Source organism: Uloborus diversus, chromosome 4, assembly GCF_026930045.1.
Source record: "Uloborus diversus isolate 005 chromosome 4, Udiv.v.3.1, whole genome shotgun sequence".
In the NCBI taxonomy this organism is placed as follows: Eukaryota; Metazoa; Arthropoda; class Arachnida; order Araneae; family Uloboridae; genus Uloborus; species Uloborus diversus.
In genome coordinates, this window is record NC_072734.1 from 10661299 (window position 1) to 10684440 (window position 23142).

The 23142-nt window shown below is 30.8% G+C and overlaps 1 protein-coding gene across 1 annotated transcript in view; it reads right to left on the reverse strand.

Moving 5' to 3' along the window:
* Positions 1-23142, reverse strand: part of LOC129219818 (unconventional myosin-Va-like) — a 94531-nt gene that overhangs the window by 34336 nt on the left and 37053 nt on the right. The window contains 15 exon segments of the mRNA XM_054854122.1: positions 623-803; positions 1858-1963; positions 2763-2939; positions 4001-4126; positions 4592-4836; positions 4930-5023; positions 8990-9214; positions 12967-13056; positions 14132-14248; positions 14336-14525; positions 16277-16488; positions 18266-18289; positions 18987-19098; positions 21395-21579; positions 22688-22816. Of these exon segments, the coding sequence (XP_054710097.1) occupies positions 623-803; positions 1858-1963; positions 2763-2939; positions 4001-4126; positions 4592-4836; positions 4930-5023; positions 8990-9214; positions 12967-13056; positions 14132-14248; positions 14336-14525; positions 16277-16488; positions 18266-18289; positions 18987-19098; positions 21395-21579; positions 22688-22816 (2213 nt within the window).

Below are 23142 nucleotides of genomic sequence, written 5' to 3' on the forward strand. Positions count from 1 at the left end.
GTGACAAAGAAACACTTGGTGACTGTAACTCAGCTTTGATAAAAAGTACAAATACGACCAGGGGTGGATACAGACAATCATTTTAAGAGGGATCATGCTGAAAAATGATCCCCCCCCCCCCATGAGCGAAGCTATACTTTTGGGCGTGAAAAGTTTCTGAAACTGCATTGGTGTCAATAAAAAGCACCAAATTGGCCTGGAATATGGCTCCTAATACGACATAAAGGTCACTAATTATGTCATTACCAATGAAAAGTAATATTTCAAATATTTACTTTTCAAAATAATTAATAATTTGAAAATACAATGAAATTGTTTACATTTCACAAAAAAAATGACAATGAGGTAAGCTAATTTTTCCAACGGTTTGGGAGGGCCCATGACCCCCATGACCCTCCCCCTGTATCCGCCACTGGATACGACTTTTATGCTTAGCACGGCAAATAAAGCTTCTTTTTTCTCACAAATCTATAAGTCAATTGCAGTACTGCACCAGATCAGATGTGTTGGTATAATATACAGCCAACAAAATGATAAAACCATTCAGCCAGTCTGTGATTTACTCTAGATTGCAGGAAGAAATTCTAATCGAAAAGTTTTATAATTTAAGCTTTAGGCTTACCTGATGAGAGTCTTTTGAGTCTCATAAGCCATGAGAAGTTCACCATCTTCATTAATGAGTTCTGTGTGACTCCCATAAGAAGGTGGATTTACAGGAAGACTCCTATCAGCTAAAATTGTCCTTAGCTGTATGCACTCCTCTCTTCGCCTTTCAAGTTCATCTTGCATTACTTCAAATTGTTCTACAAAAAATTTCAACGATATTTCATGTGAAAGAAAATTATGTTTTGCATAAGAACATAATCAATTTATTTTTGATCCTGACAGAGCTCACTTCTTTTTACTTCCTTTTACAAAAAAGGAAGTATTGTATTCGCAAAAAAATTTTCACTCAAAATTCGGCCTAAATTTCTGTTTTGCTAACCCCCGAATTAATGTTGAGTTTTTTTTTTCAACCCGACCACACGCGGATAAGTGCCTAAGAACGTATAAAAACCTGAAGTATCCATTTTGACATCCCCCGAGTTAATTACAACGACTTTTCTTGTGATGTCCGTATGTATGTCGCATAACTCAAGAACAGTAAGTCTTAGAAAGTTGAAATTTGGTACGTAGACTCCTAGTGGGGTCTAGTTTATGCACCTCCCCTTTTGGTTGCATTTGGGTGTTTCTAAAGGGGTCTTTTGCCCCTTTTTGGGGGAAATCATTGTTAATTTCGATGTAAACTCAAGTGGTGTTATAATTTGGTGGACACTTGGCGATATGTCGCCAAGTTTTGTTTCCAACTTGGCAACAAATTTGCCGATCATTATTATTTTTTTAAATCTGTTTCAATTCGGTGATATATAGAGAATAAACTGTTGAATCACATTAAAATTGCCAGTAACGGGGAAATGACATTAAAGTGGAGTAAAAGGAAGTCATGTGACTCACACATCAGCTCGTTTTCTTTTTTTAAAGCACAAAACACTAAGAACTTCATACTTATCACTTACAATTCATAAGAGATTAGAAGAAAAAAATCTTTGGAAAAATGCAATTTAACTTTCTCACAAAAATTTAATTTTTTTGAACTTTTGCATAAGAAATTAATGGGTCATCATGCAATAGCAGTAATATAGAAAAATAAATGGTTTCATGTCTAGATAAAAAAAATTAAACTTTGCGAATTTTTGCACATAAATTCAATATTTGCTAACATAAACCTATTATAACAATTGGCCAACTTTTTCAGCATTAATTTTCCAGTACAATATTAATAATAGCATATAAGTTGCAAAAGTACATTTTTATTACCTAACAAGTCCTGAGCTTTATTGGATGGATCTTCTCTGGCTAAGGATTCTCTTAATCGAGTAACATCACTTTTTAATTTAGCATTCTCCATTTCTAAATCTTGAAGCTACAATGAAAATCATTACAAAAGTCATAAAATGCGGATACAGTTTAATAAGTGTTTAACAAGTAAGTTTGCTATTCATTTTTGTTTAAAAAAAAAGAAATTCCAGTTTATATTCCATTGAAAATTATTTATGGTGACAGTAAATACATAATGTGATATAAAACAGCAATATATATATATATATATATATAATCCAAAATGGCAAGTTTTAAAATTGTATTAATAATTACATTTCAAAAACATTTATTCAATAAAACATTTTTCAGACAATGATAGCAAATATATTTGAGGCAAATGTATTAGTAGTAAAGACGTAACCTGAAACGTAACCAATCATACTACGCACCCTACACCCACAAAAAGTATTCAAGGTCATTATAACCTGAGCAGAAATTAAGTGACTGAAATTTAACGCAATGAAAATAAGAAAATACGTTAAACTGATATTATGTGCTACAAGAAAGTTGAAACACAAATCAAATAACATCATTTTAGTTTTCCATTACAAATTGTGTCTACTAATTAGAGACAAAAATTTACATTCCTGCTATTGCTTCTTATGTAAATTATTTCACTTAAGAATTTAATCAACTAGTTTTCGAAAAAAAAAAGAGAGAAATGCAGCTCTAGTTTGGAAAGTTTAGCATATAATTAATCTCCTTAGGAAAACCAATTCAATGAAAAAAAAGTGATGAAAACCACTAACATTTACAATGCATTTCAATATGAAAAATTCCACCTTAAAAACTCTTTAAAAGAATACTAGAAAGAATTTTCAAAATAATAAACACATAAATACCCTGATTGTCTCTTTAATGAATTTGTCTTCCTTTGGAGATTCTTCTTCTTTGGCTTCAAGTCCTTCCAATTTTTTTTCTAAACGAGATTTTTCCGACTCTAAAGTTTTTAATTTCTTCTGCAATTTTAACACTAGTGCCACATCAACAAGATCTTTCGCTGAGTCTTCAGAATCAATCTATAAAAAGAAAATGAAATAAGTGTAATGAATGCTAAAACAGGTAAGAAAGTATAATTACGATTGAAAATGATTTAGTGTTTTCTGTTAACCATGGTATGTGCAACCATTAAAGGGTTCGCTGATCAAACACTTCTTATGGCCCTATGCAAAGATTTTTGGGAAAAGCTGGAATTTTTGACTAATACACTGTACTCCTGATTATCCCCGAGTGGATTATCTAGTTTGAGGATTACCCATGCAGGCAAAAATTTAAATTAAAATTTTTTAATTAATTAAAGCTAAAAATTATGCCAATTTTGACTACTTATTTCATAACTAGTACTAATGCATTACTTTTTGCATTAGAAAAGTATCGCATTTAAATCTGAAATATTTTATATACCACCATGTACTTTACTTATAGCCTCCTAATACACTTCTCTGCTTGCTTGGTCATTTTTGGATTTTCCGTGTTTTTTTTTTTTTTTTTTTTTTTTATCCATGTACACTGTACACCCTTGCATTAATTAGCACGGATAATCAAGAGTACAGTGTAATTGAAAATGTAAAAAAAAATATTTTTAAGTGTCACAACAGTAATATTACTGCAGTATACAATAGCTGTAGTCAAAATACAGAAAAAACTCAGTCCTGCAATATAGTGGTGATATCTCTTAATTTTCCAGCATACTTTGGTTTATACTATAAAAGATGAATTATTACTTGATTTTGCAATGTTGCCGGTACAAATTAATGATTAAATTTAAACTTTTTGCTTTGTATTGTTATGTCAAGTAGAAGGTGGGGTTACATCTTTTTTAAAGTCCGAGGTAAGGAAGAAACAAAAAAAATAATCAAGTAAACTTTTAAAGGGTGGTTGGCTGGTTGGTATCCTAGAAACTAAAAACCATTACATTTAATGACTAAATTGCATTGTTGAGAATGCATTAATATATCAATATCACTACTTGCCTAACAATTGTAAGACATACACAGAAATTGAAACATTTTACTAAGGCTTCAAACTGTAAGTTTTAGTAAATCATACGTTACTCAAACATTAAAAATTACAGACTTACTTTAGCTTCCTCATCACTAGGACTGGTATCCTTACTGATTGGAGAATGGTCATCCCAAGGAACATCAGCCAACTTCAAATGCGCTGATTCTTTATCTTTGGACCGAATAGAACCATAACCAATATCCTGATAACAAAAAATAAATGATTTTTAACACATTATAATAAACACATTGTAGTAATTACATCAAGGTTTTTTTTTTTTTTAGAATTAAAATAAACATGCATTTTAAGCACATGAAAACACTTTAATCTTTTCAGTTTGGGGCATTGTACCCAAAGCACTTTGTCTCAGAAGACAAGAGCAAACAGCATTCATACCAATGTTTAGTATTTAAAACAAGTTCTCAGGTGTTTATATTCTAGAAAAATACTTGCTAATTCTAAATTTTGATTTTTGAGAACAAAATGTTTCCAGTACAAATATTGCACAAGACTAAGCTCAAAAATTGCAAGAAATAATGTACAAAGTTTCAAGTAAACACTATAACAGCCAAATATTTTCACCGAAGAAAATAAGATGAATTATTACTCCAGAAATAATTCTTTTTTCTGGAAAAAAATCAAACATAAAAACATTAAAAATATGTACCTCATCATGCGTGTCAGAGGCATCATCTCGAACAGGTTCAGTGGCATCACTTCTGACACTGCCAAGACTAACATTAGATGGAGTACGATTATGTCCCATACTTGAGCCACGAATTCGCTCCATTTCATTCTGCAAGTTTTCATACCTCTGCTCCAGTCGGGCATTTTCCTTTAGAAGCTTCTGGTAAGCAGCACGTTCCGCAGAGAACTCCTCGAGAAGCAATCTTTTTTCATTTTCTAAAACCTCTGGAAATAAAATCAGACCATTTTCAGTTAGTCCAGTAAATGAGAGAAAATTTGAATGAGAAAAAATGCTTAGTGTCAGCCTTCAAAACATACCTATTGCCCCCCTTTCCTTTGCTTTGATAGCTTCATTCATTTTATTCAGATCTTCTTTCAGTTTGATGTTATCTTTATTTAAATGCTCTACAATCTAAATTTAAACAAAATGAAATATTAACAAACATGACAAGGATTTCAAGAAAAATATTAATTGTGATTTCAATGTTTTACATCTTGTAAAATAAGTATTACAAACATAACTAACATGTAATAACAATGGTTTGAAGTTATTTATAAATGGGGTAAATGACTTGGGTAAATGACTCACATTTTTAGAGCAAAACAGTGTGTATTTTGCCACATTCAACACAAAATATGTATACATTGTGCTCATGGATTACTGTATATTTTAAGCTGAATTTAATGGTTTAGCTGAATACTTATACAAATACAAAAGTGACGACCAGCAACAGGCTCTGGGCCCAGCTAGACTGGTCCTAGTCAATTTACAATCCCCAGTGGAGATCAATAGCCCTCTTAAAACTATCTACTCCCTTGCTCATTACCACCTCTTCCAGTAAGCTGTTCCAAGGTTCCACTACCCTGCTAAAATAATAATTTTTCCATGTTAGCCTGAGATTTAAATAGTTTAAAACAATGACCCCTTGTCCTGCTTTCAGTGCTAACTTCAGCCTCGTAACATCTTTCATTTTGATAAATTTAAACTACTGAATCATGTTTCCTTGGTCTCTTCTTTGCTCAAGACCGTACATTTTTAGCCTTCTAAGCCTGGAATCATAGTCTAAATGAGAAAGTCCATTTATTAGCCTTGTAGCCCACCTTTGAACCCTTTCCAATACATTAACATCTTTCTTAAGATAAGGAGACCAAAACAGAACAGCATACTCCAAATGAGGTCTTACGAAACGTCTATATAAGGGCAGAAGAACTTTACATTTGTTTGAAATAGATCTATTGATAAACCCAAGCATCTTATTGGCTTTGTTACTAGCTATGCTGCACTGTTGGCTGAACTTTAAAGCTTGACTTATTAAGACGCCCAGATCAGTAAAGTTTTCTGCCTGACTAATGACTGATCCTTGCAAATAATTGTACACTTATTTCCATGCCCTAAATATAGCACTTGATATACATTTTGGATGATTTCAGAAAAATTATCAAAGCATGGCAACTGACTGACATGGTACTTTTTAGCCTACTTTCCAAGTAAAAGTCAGAAAAAGAAGAAAAAAGCATGAAAGAAGGTTTAATGCATCTTAAAAATATCGCAAAAAACAAAAAAAGTCAAAAACAAATAAAATAATTAAATAAATATTGAAAAATTAAAAATTGGAAAGTAGGATATTGAGATGGGGAAAAATGTCTGTCTGTCTGTCGGTCTGTCTGTCCCCCCCCCCCCCCCAATCACTTTTGAATGAATAGTCCAAGTCAAACAAACTTTTTTTTGTTCGAAAGATCTCGGCAAGGACACCTCATTCCCATATTTCACTTTTTGATTTGATCTATTTTTTGTTCAATTTTGAACAGTTCAAAAAAACTTAACATTAGAGCCTACGGGGAAATTCAAAGCAATTCCGAACTGTGAGGCGAATTTGCTTCAAACAAACTTTGTAGGAAAAAGCTTTTGATGAAAAACTTGTATATAAAATATCTTTTTGATTTGAACAATTTTCCGTTCAATTTTGAACAGTTCAAATTCCTTAACATTAGCGCCTACTGGGAAACTGAAAGTCAATGTAGATTCTGTACTTGAAGGCGAATTTTTTCAAACAAAGTTTGTTGGAACGCTCTTGACGCCAAACTACAGACTTCGACTCCAAGAATTTAGGGGCACTTGACTCCGACTCCTATGCCCAACAATTAATCGGACTCAGACTCCCCGACTTCGACTCTGACTTTGTAGCTTTGGCAAAAATTTATACACGGAGGACAAATGACTGACTCCGATTCTTAGAAATTCGACTCCGACTCCTTTACCCCAAAATGAGATTGACTCCGACTCCGCAGCTATGGTTTTGACTGTGAAATAATTATTGTTGATCTGACTTGTCTTTATTTTTACGCTAAAGTTTTAATTTAGGTATTCAGTTTTCGGCGAATTAACTCGAAGTCATTTATGTTTCTACATAAAGATATGCGCAGATTTTTTTTTTTTTTTTGACAATGAAAGTTATTTCTTTAAGTTGACATTTTATTGTTTTTATTTATTTTGGTAAGTGCATTAATTCATTTAAAAAATTGTTTTTGGCAACAGGGGAAAAAGAAACGATTTTTTTTTTTTTTTTTTTTGATATACTGTATTTATTTTACTGAGCTTATTAATTTTAAATTTTTTCGTTTTGAAAGCTGTTAAAGATTTTTTCAATGGAAAAAAGTGTATTAGTTGCTTTGTTTAAAAGTTGCTGCTATTTTTCTTTTTTATGCATTTAATTTTTTAGATGAGTGAGGAATATTTTATTCCTAGAAATCAGCTGAAAGTATTTTAAAAATATATTTGAAAAAATTTGCGATTTTAGCTATTTTTGAGAATATTGATCAGGTACTAGAAAGTAGTATGGGTATACGGGAAAGTTGGCTCGTCTAGTTCTAGGCAGAACTTCTTGTTAAAATGTCACTCAGTTGCCATGTTTTAACAAATTTTTAAAAATCAGCCAAAATGTATTTTGAGAATTCAATTAGACCAATAAATTCAGCTTTAAAAATACAATAATCATGGTGAAAAGATTGTCTGCACAACATATATTTTGCGGTGAATGTTACAAAATACTTAATGTTCTAAAATGCTACTTATTTACCCATGGAATTGCCCATATAGGTTATAAATACAATCAATGAATATGTAACACATCTTCGACTTTTAGCTGTGTTTCTTTGGACACTTGAAAGACGGAGGGGGCCTGTCTGGCTTCTCTCACAGTGTTTTTCAATAATTCAAATAATAGCTTTCATGACCACAATGCGACTTTCTGATTTATCCTTACGTAACTCTATATGAGTATGTATTTAATCATTTAGTCACTAGCTTCATAGCAGCATAAATATTTAACCTTAGAAATATGGGCCACAGTCAGGGATGGAAAATAGGAGAGGCAAGAGGGGGCGGTTGCACCCCAAAATTTTTCACTAAGAATAACAAAAAACGGGTAAGTTCAATTTAGATAACTTAGCAAATCATTTACCTACATTTTCAGAACTGATAAAACTGATGGAGAATAATTGTTTACCTTAACTAAAGAAGTAATATTGTCATTTGGGTTAAATATTTCAAAATTGTGTACTCTATGTTATCATGGTACATCTTAAATGATATACAGTGTTGAGACTGCTCAATTTTTATACGTAATCTCCATGTCATTTTCCCTAAATGTTTCTGCTGATATTATGACTTAATTTTTAACTAGTAAGTGTTCATTGATTCTTTGTACCAGAAACACATTTTAGCAACTCAATGTATTATATGCTTTCATAGAAGCTTTTTGTAAAGATATATTGTTTTTGAAAAACATCTCACATCAAAAAATATATCTTGAGGCGTTTTACTTGACAATCTCTGAGTGACACAAGATGGTATTCAAAAAAGTTAAATCTATAAAAGCCCCTTGAAAAAAAACTGGAAAGCGACCTTTTCAATGATAGAAAATTAGATGGTTTTTTGATATGTATGACTTTGTTTGAATTTTCGCTTACTTTATTTAAACTGCAAAGCGTTTTCTGAACAATCTACAATTTATCATAAAAAATTCAATCCACTAAACTTAATTCTTGGATTTGAAATTTTAAACTGTTATTGCTTTTGCATTTAATAGTTTGAACTTAAAATCTGAAAATATAGTTTAAAAGAATGAAAAGATAAAAAAAATTTAATTTATTTAATTTATTTAAATTAATTAATTTATTTAAAAAAAAGATACAATGATAAAAAAACAAAATTGTTTAGAAGAAAAAGCGATAAAATTTAAACAATCTCACTAAGACTTAGTCTAATTTTTCAAAAAAGTGGTTAAATAATCACTTCAGTAACCAATTAAAAATTAAGTAAAAATATATTGTGCAAAAATTATACAACAATTCATACTAAAAATTAATAAACACTTACTTCATCTTTTTCAAGTTTCAGGAGTTCCTTTTCGGTTATAATATCTTCCTTCTCATTTTTCAGCTGCTCATTTGCTGCTTTCAGTTCAGCAACAACTTGAACCAGTTCAGCAACACGGTTGTCATACGCCTTAATAGTGCCTTCCAACTGCTTGACATGCTCAGCTTTAGCTGCCACTTCTTGAGTATCCACTTGTTTTGTTTGTAGATTCTTTTTATCTTTCAGCTAAGTAATAAAGGAGCACATATTGAATTATTCTAGAAGAAGCTTGATTGAACTAAATGTGAAAACACAAGTTACCGTGGATAACTGGAAACTGCGGATTATCCGAATGATGGGTAAAATATGATGCTTAGTGAATACAATACCTAAAAATGTCAATAACACTCACACATACATTTAAATTATAACTAAAAATGTTGCTATATTGCATCTATTAACATTGATTATATAAATATATGAAAAATCTAAAAGCAAACAATGACACAATCTTAAGTTTAAACAAAAATAATTTTTTGAAAAGATCTACGGATAATCCGACTGCCGATAATCTGGAATTTACGGTACTTTAATGAGAAAAATAGCTAAGGTAATTTATGATGGCAGATTTTTGTACATAATTGCACAAAATATAAGACATTGTGTGAAGAATTTTGTGAAGTGAAAAAGCGTCTTTTAAAACATTGAATATAATTAAGAAAATTTGGAATAAAGAGAAACTTCATTTTTCAATCTTATAGAAAAAAAAACTTTTTCATTTTTTACAGACTTGGATACAACTCAAAAGCAAAAATGTTTATAATCATGCTTACCCAGCTTTTACGCTGAGAAAAAAAAAACCTCAGAGAAAGCGTAGGAATTAAAATAATTATGTTGGAACTGTAAACAAATTTCAGTATTCCAAAGCTTTTTTTTTTCCTTCCAATTTACAATAAGTATTGTAATTTGAGAAGAGATTGATTTCCAGTTTTACCACACATGGTAATATAAAACATTCTGAGTCCAAAGTTAATATTGAAAGTTGAGAAATATCATCTGTAAAGGATTTTTTTTTTTTTTTTTTTTCGTTTCATTTAATTTAATAACGTGAAACCCCAATTTTAGGCTTTTCAAGGGACTGAGTTAAACAAATGAAAAATACGGGAAAACGTAAACTACGGGAAATACGTAGAAAGCAAAAATTAAATAGAGAAAAAAAATTAAGGTAGTAAAGATGAATCCTTCAAAAGGTATAATGTCTTTGATCATAATATCTATTATATCTTAATTTTTGAGTAAGTGTTTAACCACACTTCAAGTATTCTTGTTTCTAGTTCACTTTTTGTTTTAATGCCATATTTTCGTAATCTAGCCAAAAGATATCTCTAAATGTGTTACATTAGGTTTAAATCTGGCGATTTGGAAGATATTTTTTAAGCTTGAAAACAATTTTGGGGGCACCAGACGCAAACGTTGAAAACTGTGTGCTTCTTATTGTTATTTTGATAAAAAACAAAACTGTTTCCAATAACCAAATTTTGGGATGATAGTTTAAAATTGTCCTTATTTTAATTAACAGCATGATTCATTTTTTCATCAATAAATTCCAAATTACTAAATTCTAATGCTGATGTGCACCCTCACACAAGAGCGCCTTCACCATCCTGATTAACTAACCCAACTAAGTTATTAAGATTAAATGCCTCATTTTCTCTTCTCCCTACAAGTTTACAACATTAAAATAAAAATGTTGAATTTCTTTTCAGCTGCAAATATGATGTCATTCCAAAACGTTTCAAGCTTATTTATCATTGATTTTGAGACAGAAAGCGTAAGTTTTCTGTTTTTTACACAAACAAAATGTTTTTAAGGAAAAAGCTCCCATTTAATCCAGCTTGTCAGAGAACTCAGCAAACAATTTATGGTGAAATTAAAATGCAAAATTTTTCATTTAATTCTGAAGAAACTTTTTCAGCACTCAAATGTGTATTTTTCATAATTTTTTTAACTGTAAATTTCTGATCACATTTTGTTAACTTTGTCAGTTGACTCTCTTTTACCTTGCTTTCAATCTGATTCTTTACTTTAAAGTATTTTATCATGCACTTCATAAAAAATGGTACAAATGAACTAATTTAGTGATATTTCCACCCGATTTTATCGCTACTATGATGAAAAAAAATCAAACTTCGAGTAAGGTTTGTTATTTTTTGCAAATACCAGCCATTTAAAAATAATAAGCAGAATATTGCAGAATAAATACACAAAAAATTAAAGTCAAATGACTTTTAAGTATCAACACAATGCAAAATTGTGTGAAAAACAATAAAAAACAACATATGATAATTTTAATCATGAGTTTATTCAAAAATATTTCAAAGTGCGATGATTTTTGTGGCGCGTTTTTTCTTGGTCTCTTCATTTTTTGATCCATTTCAAAAAGAAAATCGGTCAATATTTTGAAAAAACTACTAGGTCTCATTTAGAATGACATAACAATGATGTGAAAAAATATCGGACTTCATATTCGAATTCCGTTTTGCGTTATTTTGGTTTTACGACAAAATTTCAAAGACTTTTGAAACCATAACGTTTCCGTTCTATTGTTTGTTATGTTGATGATTGCTTTGTTTTGCTTGGCCAAAACCATGTTGATAATGATCTTTTACTTTCTACTCAAAATTCTATTGATTCTTGCATCCAATTCACTATTGAAATGGAAACTGATAGTTATCTTTCTTTTTTGGACGTCTTTATTACTAAAAGTAATGATGAATTTTTGTCTTCGGTGTTTCATAAGAATTTTGCTGTTACACTACCTCCTCACAAATGCTCTTCTCATCCTCCAAACCAAAAGTTCGCCTCATTCAAAGCTTTTGTGTTTCGTGCTTTGAACATCTGTTCTTCCTCCAATTCTTTAGATGCTGAGCTTTCTTTTCTTAAAGCAGTGGCTTTCGATCGTGGTTATTCTCTTAGCACTATTGACTCAATTTATAATAAGCTAATTAAAACCTCTTATTCTGACAAGGTTTCTCCTTCCAATGCTTCCTATACTATTGTGCTTAGCCTTATTATCCTAAAGTCAGTCATCAAGTTGCAAAGATTTTGAAGAAATTTGGTTTCGATATAGCTTTTTCTCCTGTAAATAAGATAAAGTTTACAAACTTGAAGCACCCTATTGATTGCCATAGCAAAAGGGGCATTTATAGCGTCTAATGCAAGTGTGGACTTGGTTACGTTGGACAGACTAAATGTGCTCTCAAGCACCGTCTGAAAGAGACCGAAAATTATGTTAAACATGAAGAACTTGCTCATTCCTCCATCGCTCAGCATTGTTGGACTTCTGGTCACTGTTTTGATTTCTCATCTGCAAAGATTATTTGTAAATGTTCTTCAGTTTACGACCTCGGTTTCTGGGTAGTTTACGATATTTGGAAAAATTCTCATTCTCTTGTATATGATTTTTCTAGCACTCCAGTTTTTCATGATATTTGGAAGCAATTTTTATAATTGCTTTTTCGGTTTCTGTTGTCTCTAACTCTTTTTGTTTCCTGGCTTCTGATTAGTTGTCGCTCCCCCTTGCTCTGAGCCTGAGGTTAACACGGTGTTTGCTGATTGGCTGTTCGTTGTCTTGTGTCCGGAATTCCTATTGGTTGGCCCTCTTTGGTATAAATACCGATGTCCATGTGGTTGTTGTCAGTTCTCTCGTGACTTTGGTTGTGTTGGTGAGCTTTTTGCACTGATGAAGAGGCTCCATTGTAGCCTTGAAATAGCTATATGCTGTATTTTCCTCAAAATTTTTGCTTTATTTATACATTGGTTTATCACTTTAATCATGCATTAATTTAATCATCATTAAATTTCTGTTTCAAGGATAGCAGTTGTGCAACAAAAAACTTGTAGAGGAACCCTGGGGTTCCACGGAACACAATTTAAGAAACGCTGATCTAGCCAAAAAGTAAAAATGAATGTACACTTTACATATAATGAATACTTACTAGTTCTTCAATTTTCTGTTGCAGAGAAATAATCTTATTCTCCAAACCTTTGTTCAATTTCTTCACATGCTCAACAGATTTAGCTTCAATCTAAAGAAGGGGGAAGAAATCTTTTACTGAAAACCTCAACAAAAGTACAGTACTGACAAAATACAAAGAGTTTTATGAAAAATGAAAAAATTTTAAACTGTTTGGTAAGCTAAAAAGTAAAGCATGACTTTTGCTCAAAAAAATTCAGATAGAAATTTTCTAAACTGAGTACAAATTTAGCTAAATCAGTTAGGTATCATATGCTTTTTAAACCAGAAATTTTTCCTTATTTTTTACTGAAACAAAAATTTATATTTATTTTCAATCATATGTTACCATGTTTGAAAACATCATATTTTCAAAAATAACCGATATTTTGATATATATCGGATATTTTGACATTAATCCAATATTTTCAATTAGTATAAACTAAGTCCTAAAAATAGGTAAATACATCCTCAAAAACATTCTTTATTTTCTTATACAATTATTATTACAATATTGTTGCCTCAGAGCAACAGTAAAATATCTAATCTCAAGAATAACACTAAGATATCTTACTGTTGCTCTGAGGCGATATGTAGACTTAAAATTAAGGTTCCTTTCATTATTTATATCTAATATTTCATTTTACATTTTTATCAGTATTGATGGAGTTAATTTAGCATTAGCTGTTTTACTCATTTTTTTTTCTGTTACCTACTTTTATAGATATATGATTCAAAAAGAAAAAATATGCATTGGTCGGTGCACAGTCATAAGACATTTTCTTTTTTCTGACCAACTTTTGATGTTTAATTAGGCACTTGCAATAATAATTTTATGAATATAAAATACAAGTTAATAAAGGAATATTATATTACTTTGTTACATTAATGATGTATTAATGCATCAAAAAAAAATTAGGACGTAACATTTTGGTTATTTTTAATAATAAATGAACAATTTTACAATGATTAATGTAATTTTTATATTGAAAATATTGTTGTTCGGTGAAAAAATATCGAAAATACGATATTTTCAAAATAAATATTGATATATATAGAATGATATATATCAGAAAACCCTGTATGTTACGCACAGCTGAACAATTGATGTTAAAAAGCAATTACTATTAACCTCAAATAAAAACTACCTTAAGTTTTTTAAGTTCTCTCCTAGCAAACCATCTTCGAACAGCAGATTGACAAACAACAATGCGCTTTCTGTTGCGTTGATATTTGGATTTCGCCACAAAGCAGCGAACGTATTTCTGTAAAAGAAAAATTTTATGAAAAAATAATGTTTTTCGTAGAATTATTTTATTTAGCCGCATTTTTAATACCAATTTAACACCTACTTGAATGATAACTGCTGCAGCATTCTTTTGCATTCGAAGAAATTTCTGCCTCGCCCACATTCCTCTAGCATGATTTTGAAGACCAAGAACTGTAGAGCAAGTTCTAAGATATTTTTTACGCTGAACAAACATTCGAACAGTCTTTTGGATGACAATGGCAGCTCTTGTTCTACGTAAGAATGTAGTATACCTGGAAATAATAAGTTGATAAAAATAATTTAATAGTATGAAAATGACATTACAATGAAGAACCGAAAGAATGAACCAGTGAATAAAACATGAACATGCAACTATCTTATATAATTAAAAACTGAGTGTATGTATCTATGTAGATGTCCAAGTTTCTTCTCCCGAACAACAGTGAACTGACCATCGAACCAGGTATCGATGGATTTGTAATCTTCCCGTCTTTATGTTTGGCTATTTAACATAATCCTCCGATAATAATTAGCGAAGATACCAATTAAAAACATGACATTTAGATTCAGACATAAAATCCCTATTTTTCGAAGGCATTCTTCCATTCAAATTATTATTCAGTGCTTTATCTCAACTTTCCGCAACAATGCTTTTATTAAAATTCATAGCGGTGAAGAAAATAATTGAGATGAAAGATCTGTTGCCATTTTTCATCTCGAATATGAGCAAATAAAATTCTGAGTTTTGTTTTAGAGGCTTTTCCTGTAATTGGGGGATTGAAAATGTTTACTTTTTGGTTATTTTTCTGAAATCTGCAGCAAAATTTTACTGATTTTTTTTTTTCCAAGTCTGATTGCAATACAAAAAATAATTAACCAAGTTGAGCATTTGGAAACATAGTTATTAAAATGACCTATTCAAATGCTTAAAAAACAAGAAAATGAAACAGTTCTCTTCACTAGCAAAAAAAAAAAAAAAAAAAAAGAATAGTTACTTGTTTTTACATTAAGGGTATCAAGAATTCTAGTTTACGAAACCTTCGATCTGATTGAAAACATTTTAATAGTTCAGCTACTTTTGTTTGTTTGTTTTCAAGAATAATAAAAAGACTTTTTAAAAAAGTAAAAAGTCCCCTCAGGAGGCAGTTTATTTTATCTTATTAGACCTGCTTGCAGCCAGGAGGGAGGTTTGAAAATCCCAAAAATAGTCAGTAAGGTGAACCGACATATTAATTGTAAAATATAAATGAGCACAGAGAAATCCTAAAACATAAGAAGCTAAACTAGTACGGCAGAACTCCAACTGTATGAACTCCTATTATCTGAATCCCTGATTATCCAAATCGCTTTCAAAATCGGGATTCACAAAATAATGATTTCGTCTACAAGATATTCCTTCCCTGAAACTAGCTAAACAGCTTACTTTGACGGAGATATTCAGTATGCAATGACTTTCATTCAAAGTATGGTGTACTAATGTACAGTACTTGTAATGTGTTCAACTAATGTACAGTACTTGTGAGCACACCTGACAAATAAAAGTGTTGCCATTTCATTTAATTAATTAAAAGCTCTCTTTCTTTAAAAAAAAAAATCTCCCATTTTCAACATACATGCAATAATTAACTAAAATAAACCCTTTTTTTCAAGCAAAATCTAATTATTAGAATTTTTGATTATTCGAATGGGGTCTAGTCCCAACCGATTTGGATAGTTGCCATTCTACTGTACATGCTACCTATAGATTATATCCCAGAAAATAGGATACAAATCTTCACTCGCTGAAATTTAAGAATTTTTTATCTTTAAAAATTTTAGTTTTTGATCATACCCTAGTAAGAAATAGTCTGCAGGCTTTCTTAAGAATCTGTGACGTACATTGCATTGTTGCTCTGTTTCTACCACCACGGATACATTTAGTTAATTTTGAAATATGACAAATTTGACTAAAAAACAATTTTTCATTAAAAAAAACAAAAAACAAATTTGATTCTAAGAGTTACAATACAGAACTATAGACTACCTTCTTGCCAACAAGCCCCTAGAATATTTCTGAATTCCGACTGCTGCTCTTCGTATCTGCATGTACTTCCTCTTATGAAGATATCCTCTAATGTGCTTTTGAACCATCACAGCACAAGCTCTCAGTTTATCAGCTCGTAGCTTTTCTAAGTAGGCAACTTGTCCAGCACGGAAAAATATTTTTGTTTTACCAAACTGGAATTTATCTTCCTCCTAAAGAAAGGGCGTATTTTGAATCATAGGGTAGTGTTTTGAATCAAAAATAATCTAACTTTTGAAAGATTGAAGATAAATAATGTAAAGAATTTCATAATTTCTTAGAATTTGAAATTACTTTAGAGTAATTTTGGTATAATAAGAGATTTTGAAATAAAGGTAAAAAATAAGACTTGGTTTTTTTTTTTTTTTTTTTTTTAAATATTTTTTTTTTTTTTATTCCCTCCATTTTCAGCATATTCTCATTGATAATCGAATACATAGGAGATTTAATATATTTGTTAAGAAAGAGTAGCTTATGGTTTACTCTGATTGTAGTTTTATTTTATCAAATACTTAATCTTTTTACAAGGCACTGGAAACACAAAAATATCCACAGAAAACTATATCTTTATTAAAATGCTTATAATATAAATATCATATTTAAAAAAAAATTACATAGAACAATAGCTATATTAGAACAAGTTTTGTTTCAAAATAAGAATTCGGTAAATATATGTATGTTAGCTACTATAATAACAGAAAAATATGGTCCCAATAAGAAAAAATTTCTAAATACAAAAAAAGGCAATAGTTAAAATACTGTCAAAAAGTTAATTTTTGCCAATCAATCACCTCAATTTCTTCTGAAGGTATAACGTTATTGCTTTTGTGATTACTGATGTGTCAAATGTTCAGTAGCCATTGTGCTATAATATTGTGTTGTTAAATTTTTTCTCACTGGAACGTGCAAGGTGGGGGGTGGGGGAGGAGAGATTCTTTACAAAAAGGATTGAATCTTGCACAATATAACTGTGTAAATTTTCTACATATGTAAACACCTTTTTTAAACATTGATACATTCAAAAAATATGTATTATGTATAGGTTACTAAAGGGTATCAAAATTAAAATTAATGCCAAATATCAAACAAATTTGATAGGTAGCAAAATGTGACATTCTGTCTTTACCGGTGTACTTTTCTGTGAAGCCATTTTAAAACCACATTATTTACTTTAGGGATTGAAAAAAAGTTTTAAGAATATCCATCTCAGGATATTTTTAGATTTGAACAGAGAAAAATCGGTCTGTTTTGGAGAAAAATTAGGATTTTGGAACAAAATAGAAATAAGTATTTCTTGGATTGGAATGATATACTGGAATGGCATTCTGCTTAGTATAAAACTAACAGAATGGCGCTTTTGCTTTGGTGCATTCTGGCTACACTACACCCCTCCTAATTTTGTTATTTTCTCAATAAACCAGCGCAAAAAAAAAATCTACTTCTATTTAAAGATAAAGTTTTTACAAACACATTATAAATTTCACATCATGTAAATGGGACAAATATGATTGCAGAAGATTGCAAATATTTTGAATGCCAACAATAAGAATATATGCCATTGGATGGATAATAGGACATGTAATTTACAAAACAACTTTTGACTATGAGAATATGCTTCATATACACAAGGAATCAGAAAGAGATTAAAGCTATGAGACATTCTTTTTAATCTCTTTAAATGTTTTCTATGAATAAAGAAAAGACATCACAGAGAATTATTTATCATAGATTTCAAAATTTGTTACAAGAAAACTTCACTAATAATTAAACTAAATATTTTGTTTTACAAAAAGATAGCTTGATTCAATAAAATTGCTCTCTGAGTGGTATATTGATAGAAGTTTGTTGCAGGTCATTTTAAATTAAAAAGCAAGGGATGCTATAACAATTGCAAAACTATTCATATTAACTAAAATTTCAAACTTTGAAAATATAGATGATTAAACTTACACCTTTTCCAAAGAATGAGTGTTGCTTGCATGGAAGAAAAGAATATCAATTATAAAAGAGAAATTTTAAAGAGAAATACTAAAGTTATGTGTACAGAATTGATTGATAAGTTTTACATAACACAAAAACAGAATTGAATGTGAGAGGTAATCAAACAAATAATATGTGAACGTATATTGAGATAACTATTTCTTAAGGGTGTAAGTGCTAATCACAATAGCATAAATAGCACAAAAATAATCTTGTCCAAAAGCCTACTAAAGATGTCCTACAAAAAGTTTCTAGATGTTTAAAATTTGCTCCAGAGCACCAGCTATTTACTCTAAGTTAAAAGTTAAATATTAGCAAACTATGTAAAAATGAAAGGAAAAAAATCTTGAACTTGAAACAAAAGGGGAGAAAAAATCTGAAAGCATTTCAAAAATTAACATATAGACAGATAAGACTTCTACATTAAGAAAAACCATATAATTCAAATTCATAAGCCTTTTAGTAGTTTTACCATTTGGTTTGAGGATAACTTTTATACTGGAGTACTAGCACAGTACAACTTAAAGTTGAAAATTCTCTCAATTTGACAAAACATGTTGACCATATTTAAAACAAAAACAAATTAAAAATGAGTACAAAAATTTATTTGCACACTTGAAAATTGAAAACAGAAGCATATTTCAGAAATAAAATGAAACAATTATAGTTGAAAATAAAATTTAATCCATACCCGAACTAAGTTTTCCAATATCTTTTGGCAGGTGGTTCTTAAATCTGTTCGCTTTATTTCTTTTGAACATGTCAATACACGATACCTATTCAAGAAATCTTGATATGCCCACCTAAAAATAGTATAATTATTATTATGTAAATAAAATGTATTTCCAAAAAAAAAAAACAATCATTTAAAACTTTTTGGCTCTAAGAAAGACGTACTTAAATACATTATTTGCACTATACTCAAATACAGTTGGCTCTCTGTTTAACGACTTACAAGGGACCACAAAAAATTGCCCTTAAGTAGAAAGCGTCCTTAAATGGAATGCTTTTAACACCATACCTGCCAACCTCTGAGAAAAAAAATCCGGAAGATATTTTTATCCAGAAGATTTTAACGCAAAATACAAGACACCTACTCTTTTTACATTTAACAATATATTAGTTATGAATTTCATATCAATTGAACTTACTTTCGTTTAGTAAATATTACTTGTATTGCTTTCTTTAAAAGTTTGGAAATAATGTTTTTTACTCGTACTCGTCTTAAAAAACGAACGAAGCAAAAACAACGCGAACGAGAAGATCAAGATCGGCGCCGAAATTGTGCCCGCAGTTGCCCGCCGCTACGCTCGCTTCGATTGGATCCTGATGAAGTCATGCGCTGTATCCCTCAGTGACGTTGTAATCTTGCCTCACGTCTTCTCGTGCGATTCTCCTACGGCAACCTCTCCTTGGCTACTTGGCCTAAAACGCGGTGCCGCTTTCCACAAAAGTATCGTTAGCGCCAAAATTGGAGAGATACAATTTTTTTCCTACAAAACATGAAAAATCCGGAAGATTTTGCTCATAACAGGAAAAAGACATGAAAATCCGTAAAACTTCCGGGAAATCCGGAAGCCTTGGCAGGTATGTAACACTATAGTGAACCATCTGGGATCGTGAAAATCTGTCTTTAAATAGAGAAAGTCATTAAATAGAGCGTGGTTAAACAGAGAGCCTACTGTATTTGACATTAACAATTAAATAATTGAATTTTACCAGCTAGTAATTTATTAAAATGTTGCTCATAAACATTATCAATAACAAAATAAGTACAGTAATACCTTGGTTTTCAGTTACTGTTAATTTTGGGTTTCATCAATTTTTCTCATAAAAAATTAGCCTTACTTTCCATCTCATTCTACTTAAATTTTATTTGTGTATCCATGATACTTAGCTGCTAATGCTGCAAAATAAAGGATACATTTTCTTAAAGGGGAGGCTGAAACAGATCTTTTGGATTTCAAACACCTTGGTACAGATGAAGTTAGGGGCGTCCCAAACTACAATTTGTGGAAGGGGAGAAATTCTCAATTTGCAGAAAGAAATTCCAGTTTTACCAAATGATAAAAAGTTTAAAGAATTTAAAAAAATTATATTAATTTGAATTTTTGGCATCTTGAATTCAAATTATGCTTTTCTCAATCATGAGCGTGTGTGTTTGTGTATGTGCATGTGTGTGGGTGCGTGTGTATGTATGCATGTGTGTGCATGTTGTGTATGCAGTGCTGTGTGTGTACGCGCATGCATGTGCAGGCGTTCGTGTGTGTGTGTCTATGTAGGCATATGTGTTTGTGTCTGTATGCAGGCATGAATGTGTGTATGTGTCTGTGAGCAGGCATGAGTGTAGGCGTGTGTGTGTAGGATATGGACGCAACCTGGAGACACTTTTCGCAAGAGGAGCAGCATCGTGAGGAGCCGGTCGACGGTGGTGCTGCAGAAGGAAGCGGGGGGGGGGGGATAAATCATAGGAATTCAAAATAGTCAAATGAGAACAACAAGCAATCGTGATTGCTAAAAAAAGAATCTCCAAGTTGGAATATTGTTTCCAAAGTTGCCAGATCCTCAACAACATTTGCTGAATAAGGAAAAGTTTGGGAGGTCCAGATGACATCCCGTGACCATCCATTGGGACGCTCCTGGATGAAGTTATGTTATGAAATATATTAGTAATGTTTGGAATAAAAGGTCTCAGATATTGCTCTAAATAGCTGAAACCCAATAGCTTCCAAACACATATTGTTTGTAGTAAAAAAATGTTGCACAAAAGGCAGTACAGCCTTTACAGAAGACAAAAGAAATATCAGGTTAATTTCTGGAGGACTCGCATCGCTTCTGCAACCAATGAAAAAAAAAAGATTTCCCTGCATATTCGTTAAAAATGGATTTCGGCATTAAAAATGTATAAAACATATGTGCGAGTACGCACATATTAAATGAATTTGTTTATTCATATGAAGTATTTGAATTAGTTTTTGTACTTTAGGAGAATGTTGATTGCTTTAAGATGGATTATACATGAAAACTCAGGTATCACTATATTATTTTCCGGAAAATTTTTCTGCCATTTTTCCATCTCATACAAAAAAGAAGTATTACCTCGAAGGATAACCAGCAGCACTAATGCGAATAGTTTCAAGCACACCACATGCCCTTAGTTGCTGTACAGCACGATGAGGTTCAAAACAAAAGGCAACTTTCTGATCATTTGGTTTGATGCAACGGACATAATGAGGGGTTGTAGCATTTAATGTTGTCATTAAAAGGCCTAGAGACTCTCGAAACTGAAAATTTAAATTCATTCATTTTTATCCTTTCCAAGTTGCATACAAAACAGCAATACATAATTTGAGAAATAACTAAATTGTTATAAATACAAATTTGCAAAAATTGCGGGCACATGTTTGGGGGATACAAGGAACTCATTTTTTAATGGAAAAAGAGGCAAACTTTTTGGCATAAAAAGTCTAACAAAAGCTTTTGTCAGATGTCTTTAGATAAGTAAGCTCATATCTTTCTGCATTTAAAAAGGGGTTCCTTGTATGACAACAGCAATTTTCGAAATACTTCTGCTCTTGTTATGCAGCAAATTATACTTTTAATACAGAATTTGCTGCAAAAAATTTCAATTACGATGACCTAATAGCAAACAAAATTCTACTTTCTATTTTGCATGTTTTTTAATTAAAAAGAAAAACAAAAATTCCAGTTAAAGGAGACATTTATTGGTGGTGAACAAGAGGGTTTGACTTTGATAAATGTACCTTAAATATTTTACTAAAGAAATGAATATTGTACATCATAAACTAATATTCAAAATTAAAGTGGGTTAAATTTTTTAAAAAATGTTGAAAATAAGTGATTTACATTTTAAAACTACACTAGCCTTCAAAAGTTAAGGTACAACTGGTTTTCAAGTAAAATGCTCCCTCAAAGGAAAAATTTCCAAAACGCTGAAGAATTCAAACTATTAGGCATGCACTTCTAGGCCCATTTTGGGGTACCAATAGTTTTTTTTTTTCTTTTTTTCTTAGCAACTATTTATTTTATTCAATAATTTACTTACATGCATAGTTAACTTAAAAGCTAAACTCCAATTCTTTCTGCATAGCTGGCAGTATCTCCCTATTATTAATAGTAGTAATTATAACTTAATGCAATCTGAATTTGAAATGCACTGTTTTTATTTATTTCTGCTCATAACACATTTTTAAAACAATGATTATTAAAGAGAATTATTTTATGATAAATAACTTACAATAACTATAGTTAATGTAAACATTACCAAGGACAAATGAACTATGTGATGTATTTTACTGCAACCTAAGTACAATATGCCAAAAATGTGTTTACTTTCATAGCAGATAATAGAAATGAAGGTATAAAATGTACCTGTGAGCCGACGGTTTTTTTGTGTTGTTTTTGACCACTTTTAACAGGTGGTGCAGCAGATCTCACTTGTGCAACAGGTTTTAGTTTCGTCTCAGTTTTGTCTTCGAATAATTCACCCACAAGCTCAAACTAAATTTGAAAAAAAAAAAGAAAGAAATTAAATACAGAATAAACAATAAGTTTGAAAATAGCAAAAAGATTCTCATTTTCCAGGTACAAATAAAACAACATCTAAAAATATTTGTGTAATAGTTAGTATTTTTCATTGGCGATAGTTTTTCATGTTCAAAATATATCTAAAGTAGCAGTATCAAATCTAGTTCATTTTTATGGTTTCCATTGAAAATTATCTGAATACATCTCACACATCATTAAAATTACCAGTTGAATGAACATCTTTTGTGTATAGTCGTCCATCATCAACTTTAGTGATCTGATCATTAATTTCACACTAT